General features: G+C 31.3%; 2 protein-coding genes across 2 annotated transcripts; both read right to left on the reverse strand.

Annotated features, from left to right (window-relative positions):
* Positions 1 to 5,839: 5,839 nt before the first annotated feature.
* LOC108724655 (ornithine decarboxylase 2-like) lies at positions 5,840 to 10,786 on the reverse strand. Its single transcript, XM_018451115.1, has 7 exons — positions 10,716 to 10,786; positions 9,340 to 9,565; positions 9,143 to 9,219; positions 8,739 to 8,911; positions 7,593 to 7,893; positions 6,176 to 6,415; positions 5,840 to 6,094 (listed from the first exon to the last, which is right to left on the reverse strand). Exons 2-7 carry the CDS (start codon positions 9,521 to 9,523, stop codon positions 5,840 to 5,842), a joined length of 1,230 nt encoding a protein of 409 aa, XP_018306617.1. The 5' UTR covers positions 9,524 to 9,565; positions 10,716 to 10,786.
* Positions 10,787 to 11,719: 933 nt separating this feature from the next.
* On the reverse strand, positions 11,720 to 14,969 carry LOC108724656 (ornithine decarboxylase 2-like). The gene is made up of 7 exons (XM_018451116.1): positions 14,786 to 14,969; positions 14,628 to 14,704; positions 14,372 to 14,544; positions 13,771 to 14,071; positions 12,169 to 12,408; positions 11,884 to 12,092; positions 11,720 to 11,775 (listed from the first exon to the last, which is right to left on the reverse strand). The coding sequence occupies exons 1-7, from the start codon at positions 14,967 to 14,969 to the stop codon at positions 11,742 to 11,744; spliced, it is 1,218 nt and encodes a 405-aa protein (XP_018306618.1). The 3' UTR covers positions 11,720 to 11,741.
* Between the last annotated feature and the right edge of the window lie 5,025 nt (positions 14,970 to 19,994).

Genomic DNA, 19,994 nt, shown 5'->3' on the forward strand with positions numbered 1-19,994 from the left:
CGTTTCCGAAAGTAGATATTGTAGAATGACACAAACAGCAACTGACTCGCTCGCGGGGTGGAAAAAAGATTGCTCGGAGTAAATAGCAATTAAGTACGCCAATTCCTTTGATCCACCCGACGCGCAGCATCAACCCTTCTTTAGAGTATCTCGAAATGAAAAATAGGAGTGTGTGCAGTCGTCTGCGAACCCTCCTGAGAATCATTTTGGATGTCGCGCGACGGAGAGAAGATACTTTAGATTCGACTCTTTCGATTCAATTTGCGATAATATATTTGTTCACAATTACATGTAATTAATAATATTATACATATATTTATAATAGAGAAAGGTCACTGATACCGACATTCTACTTTGTTTTTGACAATATTTATTAAACAAAAGCTGAAAATAAAATTTTAGAAAAATAAATGCAAACTAAAGATCATCGTCCTTAAAATTAATAAAATAAACGATGCATAAATAAAGTACATAATTAATTCCTGTGCGCGAATGAATTAAGTCTAATATTATAAAATATAAAATTTGTGAGTATCGTTGTGTAAAATGATAAAATATATTTTCAGTCATATAGTATAATTAGAATTAATTCAAGAATTAATCGTATATGATATGAATTTTTCCGTCTTTTCTAGTCGATATATCTGTACCATTATAATTGAATATGAACACCGGCGTTTTTGCGCCGGAATTATTAAATATGCCCTACTAGGCGCAGATTGTCAGTATTCAATCGTCGTGCATTTTTTTGCAAAACAATTCAGTTTAATTTTAAAAAGTTGCAATATTTATTGAGAATTCTGTATTTATGATGGAAAACTCGTAGGAGTGAGTTTATTAATGAATCGTCGTGTACCATAACCACAACTACGTTTCGCATTCTAAAATACAGTCATGCGTTATGTAACGTTAATTCACGGTAAGCGCAGCGGAATTAAGCTGATTGAATTTTCACAAAGGATGTTGACGCATGCGCCCATTGACTCATAAAGTCCGCGATATGTTTTTAAGCATAAATTGCATACATGCTATGAGCAATGTTGTATTTTAACAAAACCGCGCGTTCGCCGTGAATTAATTAAATGATCGTTACAATGTGTTTCTGGTACATAATAATATATATCATATGTATTGAAGTAATAATACTTCAAAGGGCCCAAAGGCTTCCAAATAATGTGGTCTCAACACATTAATTGAAATTACAAATAAATAGCGAACGCGTTGTTTTATCTGCCAAGCTTTGTGACACGCGTAAACAACGTACGTAAAATGTTATAAAATTGCATGCTTTCCTCTTTTTACATGCGATATATGATTGAAACGCCTAATAATTAATTATAAATAATTTATCGAGATGTGGATAATTCATGGAAATAATAATTGCGTAGAAATGAAAATAATGTAAAGCTAGTTTGATAAAGTTTTCAATAATTGTGTAGCATATAGCGTCAGACAATTTCAAAATAATAAGACGAAGAACATGAATTTGATCAGCAGTCACAACATCTTTCTTGAATGAACACAGACAGCGATAGCATATCTTGACAGTAAGCATGCGATCCACCTTGCGCTAGTTTGAGTTGTATTTGTTTGGTATGTCGAATCATACGTTTTCTCTATTTACCTTTTTATCCGCGCCATATGTGAACACAAAATCATCAAAATGAAAAAATACTTATTAACAATATAAATACAACAAATTCTATTTCATCTTTTCTACCTTAAGGGGCTTTGCCCAATCAAAGAAATAAAGAACAGGGAACAAAGAATAGAGAACAGAAGGTCAATGTATCTTGAAATGAGAATTAAAAGTGAATGAATTTACTAGAATATTTATAATTTCATTGATGAACATCTAATGAATTTATTCACTTTTGTAATTTCCACCTTGTTTCAAGATACATAATCGATCTCCTGTTCTCCATTCCTTTGATTATGCAAAGCCCCTGAAACAGAGGGGCTAATTCTTATCTAACCATTTATAATTGCTAACATATCTTAATAAATTCATTACTCCATTTTCTGCTAATCCTCCTGGAAAGCACGTACATTCAAAGCGAGACACACAGACCTCGCGGCAAAGTGTGCTCTTGCATGATCAGTTATTGATTCAACGCGACCACAATTCGAAGTTATTAAAGCAGCGTCATTCACAGTGTGACGTACATGAAATTGGTCCTCTCGCCAAAAATACAACGTTGGACCAAAAAATGAAAGGGAGAGAGACGGAGAGAAAAAGACGATCGGTCGTATCGCAATGGCCTTTGCGACCCCGATTCTTAATCCATTGCGAATCCACGTGTATTTGCAGTGGGTTGACAACCGATTCGCCATTTTCTCCGTGAAAACTGCGGCGAAGCCAATCAAGCCCCACGTCAGAGAGAGAGAGAGAGAGAGAATGAGTAGAATGCTGCGAGTGCTCGAGCGGTTAACCAGGTTGGATCTACAAGTGCAAAAGGGTTAATCCAGAAAACTCAACTCGCGATAGATCACCGCTCGTAATCCAACCTTATCTTTCATATTCGTTTTCGTATCATCGCTCGATGATATTTTTCTTCCTGAAGTTCTACCACGTATAATCCATAAGCGATTTTCGCGGTAGATGCATTTATGTAGCGAAAAAACTCCCGATATAGAATCGATACTAAATGTATTTATATTTGTATATACAAATATTTAAATATATTTATGTTTACATACATATATTGCAAAAAAAGGTATAACTTTTTTCGCGAGTCTTCGTGATCGTTTTATTTCTATATTTTCATACGTATTTTTTTTCATGGAAACCGAAAATTATCATAATAATGATACTAAACTCAAGGAAAAATTGATACATTCAAATAAAGTTAATAAAATCCTTATTCGCATCATTACACAATCATCAGTTGTGCCTCAATCATTTAAAAACTAATTCAGAGTTGGATTAACAATTCTGGTAGCGTGGTACAAAGAAGGCCGCGAGTTGAGAGAGGAACACGAGTGGATATTGATGGATATCAGAGCATTTGTCAAACACTGGAATATTAGCGGACGTAACGATACCCGCTGCCGAAAGCTGGTATACTTATTAGCGTATACCTCTATGCATGGCGTCGTGCCAACTAGTTACGAACCGACCCTGTGGGACAGAGGTGAAGTCCGAGCGCGTACTCGGCACCCGGAAACCGGGCTATGCATACTTAGTGTCCCAACTCGCCCGGGTCTCCTGACGATATCAGGTGCAGGGATGAGGAAGGGACATCTCTCTCTCTCTCTCTCTCCCCCCCCTCTCTCTCTCTCTCTCTCTCTCTCTCTCTCTCTTTCTCTCTCGCGGAAATGGGTACAGGAGAAAAAAGAACCGAATTGAGGCGAGAGGAGAGAAATGGACATCGCGAAACAAATAGCAACGAGATCGAACTTATTTTGCCGTTTCGGTGCGCTCAATTATCTTGGATACATCAATTACATCAGATATATAAACGTGAGCGGCGATGATTATAAGAAATACCCAATTTTGAGTTTTCCCAGAGATAATGATATATGGCGACGATAATTATCCCATATGAATATTTACGAAATGTCAGTGATGCGATCGATCGTAATGGAATCAAAGAAGCGCACGTATATCGCTCTCTTACTTCAAAAAGTGGCACAATTTAAAGAATTAATTAATTAACAATATAAATAAGAAGAAAAGCACCAAAACTACGGTCAAAGTTAAATGTAGGTTAAATACATTTACTTCAGATATGTGACTGTACGTGTCGATTACTTTCAGACTTCTAACACAATCAAACTAAAATAATAATAATCTTACAAATTAAATTTGATCGTCGATTTTAAAAACTTTCAATATCAAGAAATTAAATTCCTTAGAAAAATTATTTTCCAGCTTGATAGAGAATTGTTAATTAATCGAATAATATCGATTAAGAGTATATATTTTTAACATAATCGAATCATTTTCTTAGACATTAACATTTAAAACTCACCTTTTTTGAGTTGTGAGGATTTTTTTTAAAGTTAAGTTAGTTCATATTTGAGAATTGATTATAACTTGCTGATTATAATAATTGATTATAATTGACTATAATTGATGTTAACTTGCCTCATTCATTAGTTCAATAACTCGAAAATCACTCTCTTTTGTGAGTTGTCATTTTTAAAGTAAGGGAAAAATATGTTTTATTACTTTGTCATAAAAATTAATAATTTCTATAAAATTATAAAAAAGTCATCTGTGTATTCTACATAAAAGGATCGTTAGCATAAAAGAAAATCATGATTATCTGCCTTATAGAGAATTAATGGATGCAATCACTTCATTGTACGGTATCTGCAAATGATAAACGCGGTAGTCGTTTGTGCCACTCAACTCTAAGCGGCTGTTACGGGGATTTGCGATAAAGATGAAAGATAGCAGAGCGAGAATCGATGTCAATGACCGAGCGGGGGTTGAGTTTTCTCAGACATAATGAAATATGGAACGTTCCTTCCGCTCGTTTTGTTCGGTGCTCATTAAAAGGAGTGCAATTCGGGATGAAAAGCTATGTACTTTTTATAGTCCGCCCCGGTCGCGGTTCTTATCTGCGCCGTCGCAGTTTATTGTTGAAAATAAAGATTAGCCGGATAGTTATAATGTAATATGGCCCGGTCGTGTACGTAATCATGGAATTTACGTCACTCACCGCTTGTAAATCATCCGCATGTACACATTCGCCGAAAGCTTACCATCTTTCTTCATTATCGCAACTATATTATATGCATGCGTTTAATCAATTACATCGCCATAATTTGCGCATATAACCATAATAAGATAAATACAGGGATGATAATTAAAAAATCGCAAAAATCGTATTAAATAAATAACTCTTGATATCTACATAATTAAAGTGACTGATGAGTGACAGTCGTTATAGTGATTTTTTTTTTGACGATTTCATACGTTTCAGATAAAATCGAATAAATCGAATAAATCGAACTTGCAAACTTGTGTTGCGCACAAACCTGTTGTCAATATAATATATCGCTTACGCGTCAAAAAAAGATTTATAACACCTTTCTAAACAATGTGTCTAACAATTTATTCTATTTCTATTTCTGTTTTTCTATTTCTCTATTTTTTTTTATATATCTACCTTTTTTCTATCATTTTTCTTTTCACTTGTCTTTTTCCACGTCAATCACAAATCTTTATAAAATTCTTGTAGAAAAAAATGTTCAACAAAAAACGTACTTGTCAAAAATAAGATTTTATATTTTACATTAACGTGTCATACAATAATAAAATGCATATTAAAACAATGAAACACATAATTTCCAAATTATATGCAACCTAATTATAACAATCCACACACAAATTATTAAATAAGAATCATTCAGAAATCATAAAATAATAAAATAAATAAATGTTATAAAATAAAAAGATAAAGTGAAAACTGATATTTATCAATAATTCATTTTATAATTACTAACGAAGTCTTTTACATAGCAAAAAAAGATATTTTAATCCACACAGCAAAACTATCCTGAATATATCATACAAATATTACTATATCTATAAGCTGTCTCTACGACATACTATATTAGATATTTCTATTATAATAAATCATAAATAATAATAATGAAATCGTATTTATCAAAATGTAGTTATGTATCGAAATACTTCGACAATACTTGATATATTGCGTTACTTCCATTTTTAACATTGATTTAATTTTTATCTTTTGAAATAAAATACTTCTTTATTTTTTATGAATTTGTGCCAAAAAGCTTTTCCTGTAAAAATCATTATATTATTAAATTATGAGATTAACTTTAAGTATATTAACTCTAACTATACAATTTGATATTATTTTTAAATATATTGCATATTTTTTTTATGTAGATTTAAAGACATTAACCACTGGCTTTCTCTAATAAATGGTCTCACAGTTGGAATCGGAAATCCATTGAATGTATTGGAAAGAGTTAATGTGTAAGCGCCCATATTTCTCCAAACTAACCAATCGCCTATATGAAACTCAGGCAACAATACATCCTTAAGTATTAAATCATACGAGTCGGCAGTCGGCCCCCATACATTCGAGAGAAATTTTTCGTCCCTCGTCGGCTGCGATGATAAATTGACAGTTATCTCGTGTGATTAATACCAAGGGACACCGTTTTGTGCTATACAGCTTCAAGTGATTACCTCAAAAACCGATTCCGGGATTCTGTCCTGCAGGCCTAACAATGCGTCTAGAAACGAATTGTACACCCCGCAATTCATATAATACATCCTCCTCGTTATGCCGTCGAAAGTGGCGAGCCTTTTAGAGTGCAGATACGAAGCTAAGGTAAAGCTCGAACCTACGTAATAACGTCCAGGCTCGCTGATGACTCTTATATCGGGATCAAGATTCTCAATCGCACCGTTAATAACCTTGGCTAGCTAAAGAAATTACGAAACGTATCAATATTAACAATAATAACAGTATTAAAATGAACAGAAAGTATATTAACTTCTTCAATTAAGTCATCTCAAAAATTAGTTACCATTATTATCCGTCATATTATAATTCACATAATAATAAATAAGATTATTTCATAATATTTCGCTATAACACACACATACACACACACACACACACACACACACACACACACACACACACAATTGAAGACTACACAATAAAGTAAAAAAGTAGAGAATAAAATAACAATTATGAGATACATTATATAATCTTTATGTATTATTATTTTATATTATTTTGTATATTTTTACGACCAACTGCTGCCAACCGAAGGTTGGCGAAAACGGAGGGAATATGCGTTTCACCGAGGCGGATCGGTGCTGGCCGATAATAAACCGAGATCGATTTTCCGTGTACAGCTGGTCACAGAAAGATTGTAATACTTATTTTCCCATGAGATTTGGAATGCAGCTCGCTCACCGAACGATTAGTTCTTACATATAGATTCACTCATTTACGTTCAATCACTTTACGAGCAAGGCTAAGTTCCGAAACACATCGAAAAAAAGTGTTACCATCTTTCTATAACCGGCTATATGCATTGGAAACGTTTTTTTTTTATGAAAAGGACTATAATATGCAATTTGCAATTAGCATCGATTTTTTAGATCGATCTTTGCTGAATCGATTCTTTGATATTCAATCTTTTGGTGAATCGATACTTGCAGTTGCGATTCAGATCGATTAAAAAGATCGATCTGAATCGAGCATCCCTACTCCGGACTGCTGCTAAAATTTAAGTAAATTATAATATAGACAAAAATCTTAAAAAAAATTAAATATTAAAAACTATAAAAAATTAATATTAAAAATAAAAAAGTAAAAAGAAATTTGAAAAAGTAAATTAAAAAAAATAAAAATTAAATAAGTTACAATACAGACGAAAATCTTAAAAAAAAATATTAATTAAAAAATTAAAAACTTGAATATCTGTTAAAAACAAAAACAAATTAAAAAAATTTTTTTTTAATTAAAAACTTAAAAATGTGTTTTTTTAATATTACATATTAACCTGCACTATCGGCAAAAAATTTAGAATAAAGTCATCAAGAAAGTTTGAGTAAATAGAAGAAGATTACTTTTATTTTTACGTACCTTGTCAAGCTCTTCTCCTCTGATGCTTAAGAATCCACCACCGATGTCAATCAACTTTACGTTGCTGCATCCGATTGATTTAGCGACTGCGATTAACTGCTTACATATTTCGATTCCTCTGCAGTAGGCGTCCATCTCTAAACATGGAGTACCAACGTGAAAGCTGAAGCCGTATAAGTTCAAGCCGAGATCTTGCGCGCATTGTATCAAATGCACAGCTTCCTCGCACGGATCGCAACCGAATTTCGCTCCCAACAATATCGGCGAGTTTTTCGAGTCGCAACGTATGCGTATCACGATCCTGTGCAGCCGTAGAGCAATTATGAACCATATAAAGAAAAATATAAAGGAAAAGTGAAACAAAAAAAAAATTATATAATATAATACAATATTACATATTATAATAAAATGGAGTAACTTTGACCTAGTAAGGATAATTTCGGCTCAAATTTAAAAAAATGCCTGTACAACACGCATGTCCAAAATCAGGACATAAGATGTCTTAAAACATTTTTAAGAGGTTTTATGTCCTGATTTTTACACGTATGCTGTCTTAGCAAAATTTAGGCCAAAGTTACTCTGCTTTTGGGCTAAAATTATCCCAGTTATATTATATTATATAGACTTATTTAAAAAACCATTCAGCACTTACATGATAAATAGAACACACCATACACTGAAAAAAATATTTGTATAAAATTACATGATTATGTTGGGTTTTTTCCGACTCAGCATAATCGTGTAACATTACTTAAATATGATTGTAAAATTTTCTAAATGACTGGAAAATTACATAAATATTTAGGTAATTTTCCAGTCATTTAGGTAATTTTACAATCATATTTAAATAATGTTACATGATGCTGGGTCGAAAAAACACCCAGCATAATCATGTAATTTTACACAAATATTTTTTTCAGTACTAAGTAAAAAAACATTAGTGAACATAGATCAATATAAAGTTCAACCGTTTTTAAGATATAAACGTTTTTGTAAGTATATTAGCATCATGAAAATAATCAGTCATATATCTGAGAAATATATTTAAAAAATATATATAGAATTAAACATTATTTCAATATCTAACTTTAACTGGCGCTTGTCTTACTTGTTGAAAATTTATTTATTATTATTAGTCTCACTTACTTAGCTTCGGGAAATAATTCCTTAATTTTCGTCAACTCAAGTTCGCTGTCAACCGTCATCCGTTTGACGCCTACGTTTCTAGAGTATTCGATATGAGACGGCAACTTATTTGGATGCGCGAAAATTATCCGCTCACCTTGCACGTCATACTGTATTACTTGTGCTATTTCTTGCTGTTAGAAACATAGTTAATTAACTTGGGAGTCACAGAAGACGGCTTATTAATTCGGGGCTTATGTGAGGCTTATATAGAGTGTCCCTAAAATATTTAATCTTCAATTCTTTTGTTTCTTTATCCAGATTAGGCAGAATACATTAGTGAAGCATATAGTCAAGCACTTTAGGAACACCTTGTATAAACAGTGAAGATTTAGATATTCTGTGAGATAAAAACGAAGATTTACCTTTGATGCGCAATCAAAAAAGGCATTTAAAGCCGCCAGAACTTTAATTACTGTCGAATTTGAATTGCATTTAATCGCTGAAATTTAAAAAAATGAATGACCGTAACTTTTATATTGCAATACATTTCGGAAGATAATGCAGCAATAGAGATAGAAGAGAGATAGAAAAAAGAATGCAACAAATGCTACAGACGTACCATAGTGCGGAACAATCTTGGGCATTTTGCTAATCCATTCTTGATGTCTTCTAATAATGTCACCGATATCCACGACATAGAAAGCATCTTCTGGCTTTTCATTTTTAATTATATCTCTAATGACATCAATGTCATTTACGCTATCATTAACGACTTGTATGTCTTTGAAATCCAAGTGCGACATAATGAAATTAATATAATAAGCACAACAAAATTTAAGATCTTCCTGCGAAAAAAATATGTACTCAGACACTTACTATTTCTTAATTAAAATAATTTGTTTTTATTTAGCTATTAAAATCGAGTCTTTACTTATTATTGATTAACAAATTACGTAAGAGTTTTATTATAACAATAGATTATACAATAAAGTAAAATAATGAGATGTATTAATTTTTATATATTAATCTATCAAAATTTAGCAGAAAGTAAAAGCAAAAAAGAAAAAGAATCAAAAAGGAACAAATAAAAAAATAGATTGCTTTCATTTTTATAAGTAATTCCTATAGATAATTGCTAAAATTTGTTATACTGTAATTAGTTACAATAAAACAATACAATATACTGAAAAATAATGCATACTGAAATATATTGAAATGTATAAAAGATTAATATTGCATAACAGCAATTGCGATAAATTTTATATCCTTCAATTTTGGCACCGTTGTAAATAAACCAAATTAATATTTTTTATTCTTTAATAATTTTCCTGCTAAAGGATTTTTCCCTCACATTAATTAAATAAAATTTTAAAATTTTTTAAAATTATCATACAAAAATTCAAATAAACTCAAAGTTACTTGTTGTAAAATGTAACCAAATTTATTATTATACTATTCCATTTTCTAAATTAATGGAATTCAACATTTGCGATAAACCGTTAAAATTTTCATTTAACATCGAATTGTGTTCTTTTCACACTGTGTTTAAAATTTGATAACAGATTTTAATATGATAATTGACATGCACTGTCTAAAAGTTAACCACACCGTAAAATGTTGTGATTACTTAACTGCAATTTCGACAATAGTAACAGAACATCGTTTTTTTTCTTTCCTAGACTGTTTCACATATTACTAAGATAACTTTTTTATTACTTTTATCAAGCAATTCTTCAACATTTCGCACTTTGCAAAACTGCAAAATTTGTTTCCAACTCTCTCAACAGGTTTGATATTTTTATGTTACTTTTAAATAAAATTCGTATAAACGTTATGAACGTTTAAACGACGATAACTTCTCATCCACATCACAAGTAAAAATAAAAAATTACAAAGAATCACTAAACCTTCTGATTTATATAAACGCATTGTATATTTAAAATTAATGTTAAAAAATATACTTATTTTAATATGTACATATATATATATACTTACTTTACATATACTTTGTATAGTTCAATACTCTGCAAACAAAGAAGATAATTGACGTACGAAGCGACCAAAAGTAGATACGTACAGTGGAACTGGCGACTGACTGGCACCAAAGGAGCGAAATTCCCACCTTTTATTGCTGCGTTTTACAAATCAGAGGCATCCGTAATCATTCTATCCTGTGTTCACTAAATTCAGATAAACAAGAATAGAATAATTACGGATGCTTTCGATTTACAAAATCGAGCACAGCTATTATTATACGCTTTTTCCAAATTCAAGCAAATTCAAAATTTCCGAAATAAAGCAACCACAGTATCAAAACGTGTTAATGATTACAGTAATAATAATAGCTCTTTTGCTGACATGGAAACCTTATAAGCAAATATTATTTGACATTTCTTCATATGTCTCTTTATTTACCAAAAATGTTTTCAAAGAAATTGTTAAAGAAAATCAGACGGTTTAATAGTAAATTATAATATTCGCTGACGAGCAAGATTAGCATCGATGTATTCTTTCACGACCAAAAACATTAATCTTTTTAAAGTTCTTAGTTTAAGTTCTTTGGTACTCTTAAAGAAACTTTAAATTTATCTCTAAATAAAAATTATAATACATAATATATAATTAATTTTTAATAGATAATATAATTTATTTAAGTTTGTTTGTGTGTGTGTGTGTGTGTGTGTGTGTGTGTGTGTGTGTGTGTGTGTGTGTGTGTGTGTAATATATTTTATTTAATTTTCTGATTATTATAACTTTTGTTGTAAAACTAACAAAATACTGAAAATTATATAATTATTAATATAATTAATAATTTATTCGATTCTTTGCAATTCTAAACTTTAGTTAGTGATGATACGTACGTTTATAAATATGAGTTATATTTATACTAAACTAGAATTAAATCTATAATATGCTTAATTTCATTTTTAGGACAGCTTTAAATTCTATTAAGAATTCACTCAATTACTCTTGTCGAGTCATATAGTTCGAATTATACTGTTGGTTTTAGAAAATAGACTTTTACTTCGAGTCAATTTGCGCTTTAAAATCCTCCCTGAAAATATTAACAATTTAATTTATACAAACTATAGATATCATATGAAAAAAAAACAATGACACTATTAAAAATTTTGTATATTTCATTATTTTTATCAATACTAACCATTGACTCTTCCTGATAAATGGAATCACAATTGGAATCGGGTATCCGTTGAACATACAGGCTGTGCTTAAAGAATAAGAACCCATATTCTTCCAAATTAACCATTCACCTATTTCAAGCTCAGGCAACATTATATTTTTGACAATTAAATCAAACGAATCGGCAGTCGGTCCCCATATATTTGAAAGAAATTTCTCTTCGTTTGTTAGCTACGATGATAAAGTAATAACTGCTTCTTATTAAAATCGTTTTTGTACGCGTAAATAATGCAAAACATAAGATTACCTCGGAAAGTAATTGTGGGCATCTAGACTGAAAACCCATCATTTCATCGAAGAAGGAATTGTACACTCCGCAATTTATGTAATACATTCTCATCATTTCTCCATTCTTCGGAACGATTCTCTTGGAATGCAAATATGAGGTTAATGTGAAGCCGGAAGTTACGTAATATCTTCCCGGCTCACTGATAAATTTTATCTTAGGATCGACATCCTTGATCGCATCATTAATGATACTGGCGAACTGAAAGAATTACCATAGATACAAAGAAAATGTCGATTCCTGCTTACCACATGTATTAGTCAATAATATCTTTCTGCTTGAAATTAGCTGCGTTTTAAGCAGAGACATCGCGCACACAACTATTAAGTATTTAAATATATATACATTTTATAAATAATTGCAATATAATCTGGAAATTGTAACAGTATTATGTTCGTACGAATGCAATGCTCGAGTGAAAAAGCATTACTGACCACATATGTACATACACATGAGTTCTGATTAAAGTTAAAATTCTGTTGTAATTAACTTCTTGCAGAAAAATTTTTAACTTGTTCTCAGATAGCAAAATTGTGAAACGATTACGGACATGAATAGCACGATCTTTTTTGGCAATCGATGTTCTATTATGACGTGTATCAAAGTTTCATCGTATGATTTTCAATGTCAACTTTAAAGTGGTTTAAAGTTTGTAAGTAACAAGTTTATATCCTAAATTAATTTTTAAGGTGCTGTTCTCTTATTTTGAGAAGATAAGTAAACTTGAATAATTGTGTTTTTTCGCTAAAACATAATTAAATATAAATTTTGTCAACGTTTCTGTATTGGACCATATAAAATTAATGTGAACCCTGGGGTTTTAACGAAAAATATTGCAGAGCGTTGTTTTTCGTTAAAAATCTTTGTGGTAATCATTTTATATAAGAAGAATCAAAAATGAGATATCCGAAGCGGAAAAGATACATCGTGATAAACATTCACGAGAGCGGGATCAACGCAAGAATATTACTAGGAAAGTATTCATGAAAAGAAACTTCTGAATCTGATAATATTTCAATTTCAAAATTTTCTGTGAATTCAAGCTATTTGGACTTCGTAAGAAGTTCAAATAGATCTGAAAAATTCAGATTCTGTAAAAATATAGCGGGAAGAAGTACTTCACCACACATTCAACTAATCACATCATAGTGTCTCTTTTCATTTAAATAATTTTTCCTATTTTGTAAACTGTTTAGTTATTTTAAATTTGTTCTATATTAAATTTAGATTAATAAATTATTGTTTTTTATATAATATATCTAAAATATAAGTAAGAAATAAAAGATTACACAGAAAACAAAATAGAGTCCACATTACCACCTTTTCTTCTATCAATCAGAGAAATATGTTTTAATGTTTTACTTATTCTTACAAGTCCTTTGCAAATCTAAAGTTGATTGAAAAAAATTAATTTTTGGTCATCACAAAAAAAAACTAGAACTCCATCATTTTGTTTAACTTTTTATGTTTATATAGAAATGATGTTTCATGTCTTATCATTTATATTTATACTAACATTCTAATGAAAGAAAGATGATAATTATCGGAGGTTAAGTCCTATACCTGGTCAATATCCGTTCCTCTCTCGCCCGGAAATCCACCACCGATGTCGATCAACTGCACCTTGTCGCAACCGATTGCCTTGGAAACAGTAACTAATTGTTTGCACAATGCGATCCCTCTGGCGTAAGCCTCGAACTCCTCGCATGGACTACCGACATGGAAGCTAAATCCGTGCAAATTCAGACCGAGATCTTTCGTGAGCTGTATCAAATGCACAGTTTCCTCGTCCGGTTCGGTGCCGAATTTTTCTCCCAATACTACCGGCGTGATGTTCGAGTCACAGCGTATACGTATGACGATCCTGTCGCACGGAGGCATTCGGTAAATTTCTAAATATATGCACGGAGAGAATTTTCTTTTAAAATTTACCCTGAAAATACGGTTGTGGTACAATACAATATTTTAAAGATTTTTATCATGCACTTAAGTAAAATTAATCAAACTTATTTTATACTTTATTGTAGTTTTATCAATGAATGAGACAGATTTACATTAAAATTCTTCGAAATAAAATGTTGTCCCACGACTATCATATTTTCAGGGTAAATTCTAAAAAAAAATTCTCTCCGTGTGGAAAATCAGTATATTATATTTTTCTCACTCAGCTTCAGGAAAGATATCCTTGATCTTGAATAGCTCACTTTCACTATCGACCGTCATTTGTTTGACGCCCACTTCCCTAGCATATTCTATGTGAGAGGAATACTTAGTCGGATGCGCGAAAATAATCCGATCACCTTGCACTCCGTATTGCATTACTTGTTTTATTTCTTGCTATTAGAGGAAAGATACGAAATTATTTTTAAATATAATATAATATTTGTATCAAATAACTAAAGAAAGATTTGATGATTTACCGCGGATGCACAATCAAAACAGGCATTCAAAGCTGCCAGAACTTTAATTACTGTTGGATTCGGATTAGCTTTAATTGCTAAGATAGAAAATAATTATATAGTATTAAGAATTTATAAGTGCATTATCGAGAATGTAAAAATGAAGTATTTAAAAATACCAAAGTGTGGAATAACTCTGGGTAGCTTGACAAGCCATTCTTCATGTTTTTTTATGACTTCACCAATGTCCGCAATATAAAAGGCATTGTCGTGGTATTTTGTATTAATCATAGATTTTATAATATCCATATCATCCATTATATCGGCAACAATTTTTATTTCATCAAAGGAAAATTGTGCCATATTAAAACGTGTATCACAATGGAAAACTTTGAACTTGAACTTTCTGAAAATATTTAAGTATTTATTGCTTATTTTTTAATAGAGTGCAAATTATATTTAGATCATTCATAAAACAGTAAGAAAAAATAATTGATAATTTTATAGAATTTTGGACATCCTAAAATGAGACTTTTGAGACCATGTACTCAAACAAATTTTTCTTTATAAAATAACCTTAAAATCAATTAAAATGTTAGACGTAAGAAATATACTAGTACTTAAGAAACACCCTATATATACATATACATGACTATCTCATTATTTTCACGGGAACATATATTTTACAGTCCATTTTATGTTCTCTTACGTCATTTCAATTTAGTATTAACGACTTTGCTTTTATTATCAATCTGCAAAACTATTCGCGATTGGGACATTTTCGCGTATCGCTAATAATACCGTTGCTTTTACACTTATGACCTATTAGATAAAAGAATATATATATATATTAGGAGCAATAGTGTCTCGGCGCTAAGGCAAGTATACATATACATGACTATCTCGTTGTTTTCATGGAAATATATTTTACAGTCCATTTTATATTCCTTTATGCCGTTTCAATTTAGTAATGATGGCTTTGCTTTTATTACTGATCTGCAGAATTATTCGCGATTGGGACATCTTCACGTATCACTGTTGCTTTTAGGACACTTATGATTTATTTATAGATAAAGAATATAACTAATTCTAATTACATACGTTCTCACGAGAAAATAGAAAAATATACACATATATATAAAAATTTTCTAATATATTTTAGACGTAAATGATTCGTCAACGAAACAAGCAGATACTAATATAAAAAATCATTATTCAACTGTAAAGTATCCTTATTTGTGGAAAATCAGTTTACGGCTGCACTTATTTATTTGATATGACAAATCACCGTGTAATAAACAGGAAATTTTGAAAATGTGTCGATTTATAAAAGCCGAGACGTTATAAAAATCAAAAATTTGGTATATAATATATTGCCTGCAAAAAGTTAATACAATATATAGAAATTGAACAGTATGATAGAAATTGCAGAAAATAAGAAAAAAGTAGAAAGAAATATGGAAAGAAAGGAAACGTCAAGATTATAATTGCAAGCATTTAAAAAAACAAATACACAGAGTTGCAAGAAATATTCACAGTTTCAATAGATCCAGCAATGATGATAATTAATGAAAATAAACACATAAATTATAATCTAAGGATAAAATATAAAGGAGAGTAAACTTACTGATAATTTAAATTTGCAACGTTCTGACTTGAATGGAACCGTCAAAAATGTTGTATGCTAAATGTATGCAGAAAATTCAAAATGAATTCAAAGTGGTTCATGTCGCGAACGAAATCTTCTTATATATATTGCATTCCCACTTAGGTCTAAGTAGGAATGCAAGATGTAAGAAAACTTCCTAATTATACGAAGAGTGTACGACTAATAGAATTCTACTAACGTACTTACGAAACAAATACGTTAAAACGGATAAATAAATAAATTTTACAGCATGTTTTACGATTCTTATACACCTATTTTACGCTTCCTACTCTTTCGAAACACTTGTTCTATTTGCAAGTAATTAGCGTTTCCTTTCATATTATGATGTCCTGGCTAGTTTTTGAGATAATACTTCGAAGTAATTTACTCGGATGTACGTCATTTATCTATAATAGTCTATATAAATTTTTGTAATTATAAGTCTGTTTTTTGTGGCTGAACTAATACAAGCTTTTGGAACTTAAAGTGAGAGTCTATGATATTTGGCGAGAACAAGAAAGAAAATTCTAATACAGTCTAATATAGAAATAAAAAAGACTTCATGAATATTACAATCGCGATAATAGATAATAAACGCAATATAAGATACAGTTAAAGTAACATCTTACATTTTGAATGTAACCAATGTAACGAATAACATTAACTCGAGAAATCATTATCGTTGATTAATTTATTTAAATTCATTCACAAGAATCTGATGTAAATTCATGTACAGTATATCACGCTTTTTCTCCGCTTCATGAATAATAGTATTTTTCACGTAATGATCAGGTTTGCGGTTTGTATAATTAAAACAACGTGAGATTAAATAACGAAATACTTACTGTTTCAAAGAAATAAAATAAGAATTCTCTTCTCTTGAATTCCTTCCGACGAACTGATATCTAGAGCCTCATTTATTTACCATTCTATTAAACTCCTTTTCCTTGTTCTCCATCGGAGTTCTTGTATCTGCCCTCGAAATAGTCGTCGCTGACGCAAATAATGGCACAGCTTTTCAAGCCAGTTTCTTAAATACAGGGAAAAGGGTTGTGAAGTGGTGTCTTATCTACAATGATTTTTTTTTTAATTTCCACTTTGTTTTCGAAGGTAGCAGAGAATCAACAGCGCTATTTTACGTCAGAAGGACAAGCTAATTACGAGTGCGAAGTCTAAAGAGGAATGTAACGCGAGATAATAAACGAGGATCTTTCAAAACGCCAAGGCATTGCGACGTTTTTCGTTTAAGAAAACTTTGTTGCCGGTTATGACACGCAACGAAGAAAAAACTGTCCTGTCCACAAGAGATAAGAAAATTCTCGCTCGTAAGGAATAACTAGATAATTAATGTCATTCACGTGCTGTAAAAGATAACGAATTATATGCAACTAATTCTTTGCCGAGCTTCTGGATAATTCAATCTATTTGTGATGCTTGATTATTAAATTAAAGAATTTCTAAATTAAAAATCTCTCAGAATTAATAAGCAACGTGGTGGTTCTCTACTAATATCCATAGATATTAATAGAAAAGGAATAAAATGGGCAGAAAAGCAAGAGGGAGCTAAAAATTACATAGAACAGTATAATCATGCGACTACCTTAAATTTCTTATTTCAAGCGTACTTTTCTCTATCTTTTTGCTTTCGCAACTATGGAAATTAGAACGCAGTTTCTCTATCATCATTATAAAACTTTCCCGTGCCTCTTGCAGTTTGTTCAATAATAATCTTGTTCTCTTAAACTTTGTTATCGAGTTTTACAATAAAATGCGCTGCGCACACGTAGTTCCGACAATAGAACGTATTTTCACTTCCGCAGGTCATCCCATTATATTCGTGTATGACCATTATTTTCATAAAGGATGAACGACGCGGGAGATTCCTGAACTCATGCCGCATTCACGTATTTACCAGCTAACTGGCCGACTCGCTTTAAAATGACGTTTAGCCCGGGGCTAGTCGTTCTTTGCAATGGTTTCTAAGGGGAGAAAACGAGGGGCCAAATAGGGCGGAAAATAACCATTCTCTGCTGAAATAGGTTCGAGGAAAAACGGAAGAATATGACGAGCTTGTATGTACGAAACTATCGACATGTAATTGGAAAATTTGGTTGCAAAATTGGAATTTGAAGGAAGCGCAACTACAAAATCAAAAACAAAAAACAGGTTCTAACTTATAAATTAAAAACTATAATAATCTTAACTAAATACACGGAAAGAATGATTTTGCTTAACTAGCAGATCTAAAAATAATTTTGCTTGGACTACTAAAATAATTATGTAAGACACTTAAACAGCTTGCTAGAATGTTAAAACTTTTAGTAGCATTGTCATTAACATTTAAGCATTCTATATAATTATTTTCATGTTCCAACAAAATTATTTTTAGATCTGTGTCTGGCTAAATTTTAAATACTTCAGTAAAACTGTTCTTTTCATGTAACTTACACATCAGTATTATAATATTAAATGTAAAATTAAAATTTGGACTGTATATTATATAAGAACATATTAAATAATATAAGACATAAAAACCATACAGAAATTATTTTTCATTGAATCACAAATGCAGAGAAATGTAAAAAATAAAAAACTGTAATAATTAAACTATAACTTAACTGTAATAAATGGCCAATGTAGCAACAAAAACGAAGAATTTTTTACGAACTAATAAACCCATACAGTTGACCTGCTTTTTGCGAACTTCCACGTCTTGTTCACATTTCAAGGAAAAAATATCAGATAGAAAATAGCAGTTGGAACATCTACTGCTTGTCAACAGGCGGAAATCCATTCGGCAAACAATCTAGTCGCGAGCTGCTTCGGAGTATATGTATATGTTTGTCATTGAAACGTATAGAACGTATATAACGTATAGAACGTATAACTAGGTCGGTCTGTGCGATACGGAGAGTGGATCGCAACCCACGTGACGTAGACCGAGAATTAGATCCAAAGAAGAAGTCGACGCACGTTCTGGGAACACCAGGCCGGCGGAGTGGCGGATTTCCTGCACTCGGACGTGTACAGGTGATGTCGTTTTGAACCCCCATCTCTTTCTCCTCGGTAAGAATGGCCCGCGGAATTTGAATTTTACAATGGCACTCATTGTCAGTTGAATCGCACACTTTCCGAGCAGTTTAAAAAGCACATGAAAAGAAAGGAAAGATCAGTCTGAACTTTAGTTTGTTAATCCTGGACCTTGTCTGAATTTCGAGATAAAATAAATCTTGTTTTTTTTTATCTTATACGAGACTGCAACGATATTTTTCACCTTTGAAAAATTATGAGAAGGTATACATATGTACACGAAAAGATTGGATTTGCTGTAGTATCTAAAAATTTAGTTAGATATAAATTTGAAAATAATTTTGTTGTACTATTAAAATAATTATATAGGACGCTCACAATTCACAACCTGGTTGTTAGAATAAATTTTTTGCAGAAGCGCTCATTATACTTGAGTATTCTAATTATTTTGACGATCGACTTAACAAAATTATTTTCAGCAAAACGGAAATAAAATTTCTATTTCTAGCAAAATTTTTAGATATTTTAAAATCGTTTTTTCCGCGAATTTTTTTTTTTCACATGAATTCGAGTGAAAGAACAGTGTTCGTTAATACTTAAACAAAATGTTTGTTGATGGACACTCGTTTCGAAAGATTTGTTTGCAGATCAAAATTTTCGTCTCCCTCACGGATTCCTCACGCATTAATCAACGTCACGCACGCGTCTGA

Source organism: Mycetomoellerius zeteki, unplaced genomic scaffold, assembly GCF_001594055.1.
Source record: "Mycetomoellerius zeteki isolate Tzet28-1 unplaced genomic scaffold, Tzet1.0 scaffold31, whole genome shotgun sequence".
In the NCBI taxonomy this organism is placed as follows: Eukaryota; Metazoa; Arthropoda; class Insecta; order Hymenoptera; family Formicidae; genus Mycetomoellerius; species Mycetomoellerius zeteki.

Coding starts and splice junctions, on each gene's coding strand:
- LOC108724655 (XM_018451115.1), bottom strand. CDS start 9,523: ATGTCGCACTTGGATTTCAAAGACATACAAGTCGTTAATGATAGCGTA. Junction 9,220..9,339: donor CAAGATTGTTCCGCACTATG/GTACGTCTGTAG, acceptor TTTAAATTTCAG/CGATTAAATGCAATTCAAAT. Junction 6,095..6,175: donor TCCCGGAATCGGTTTTTGAG/GTAATCACTTGA, acceptor TTATCATCGCAG/CCGACGAGGGACGAAAAATT.
- LOC108724656 (XM_018451116.1), bottom strand. CDS start 14,969: ATGGCACAATTTTCCTTTGATGAAATAAAAATTGTTGCCGATATAATG. Junction 14,545..14,627: donor GTTTTGATTGTGCATCCGCG/GTAAATCATCAA, acceptor TTCCTCTAATAG/CAAGAAATAAAACAAGTAAT. Junction 11,776..11,883: donor TTTATCAGGAAGAGTCAATG/GTTAGTATTGAT, acceptor TAATATTTTCAG/GGAGGATTTTAAAGCGCAAA.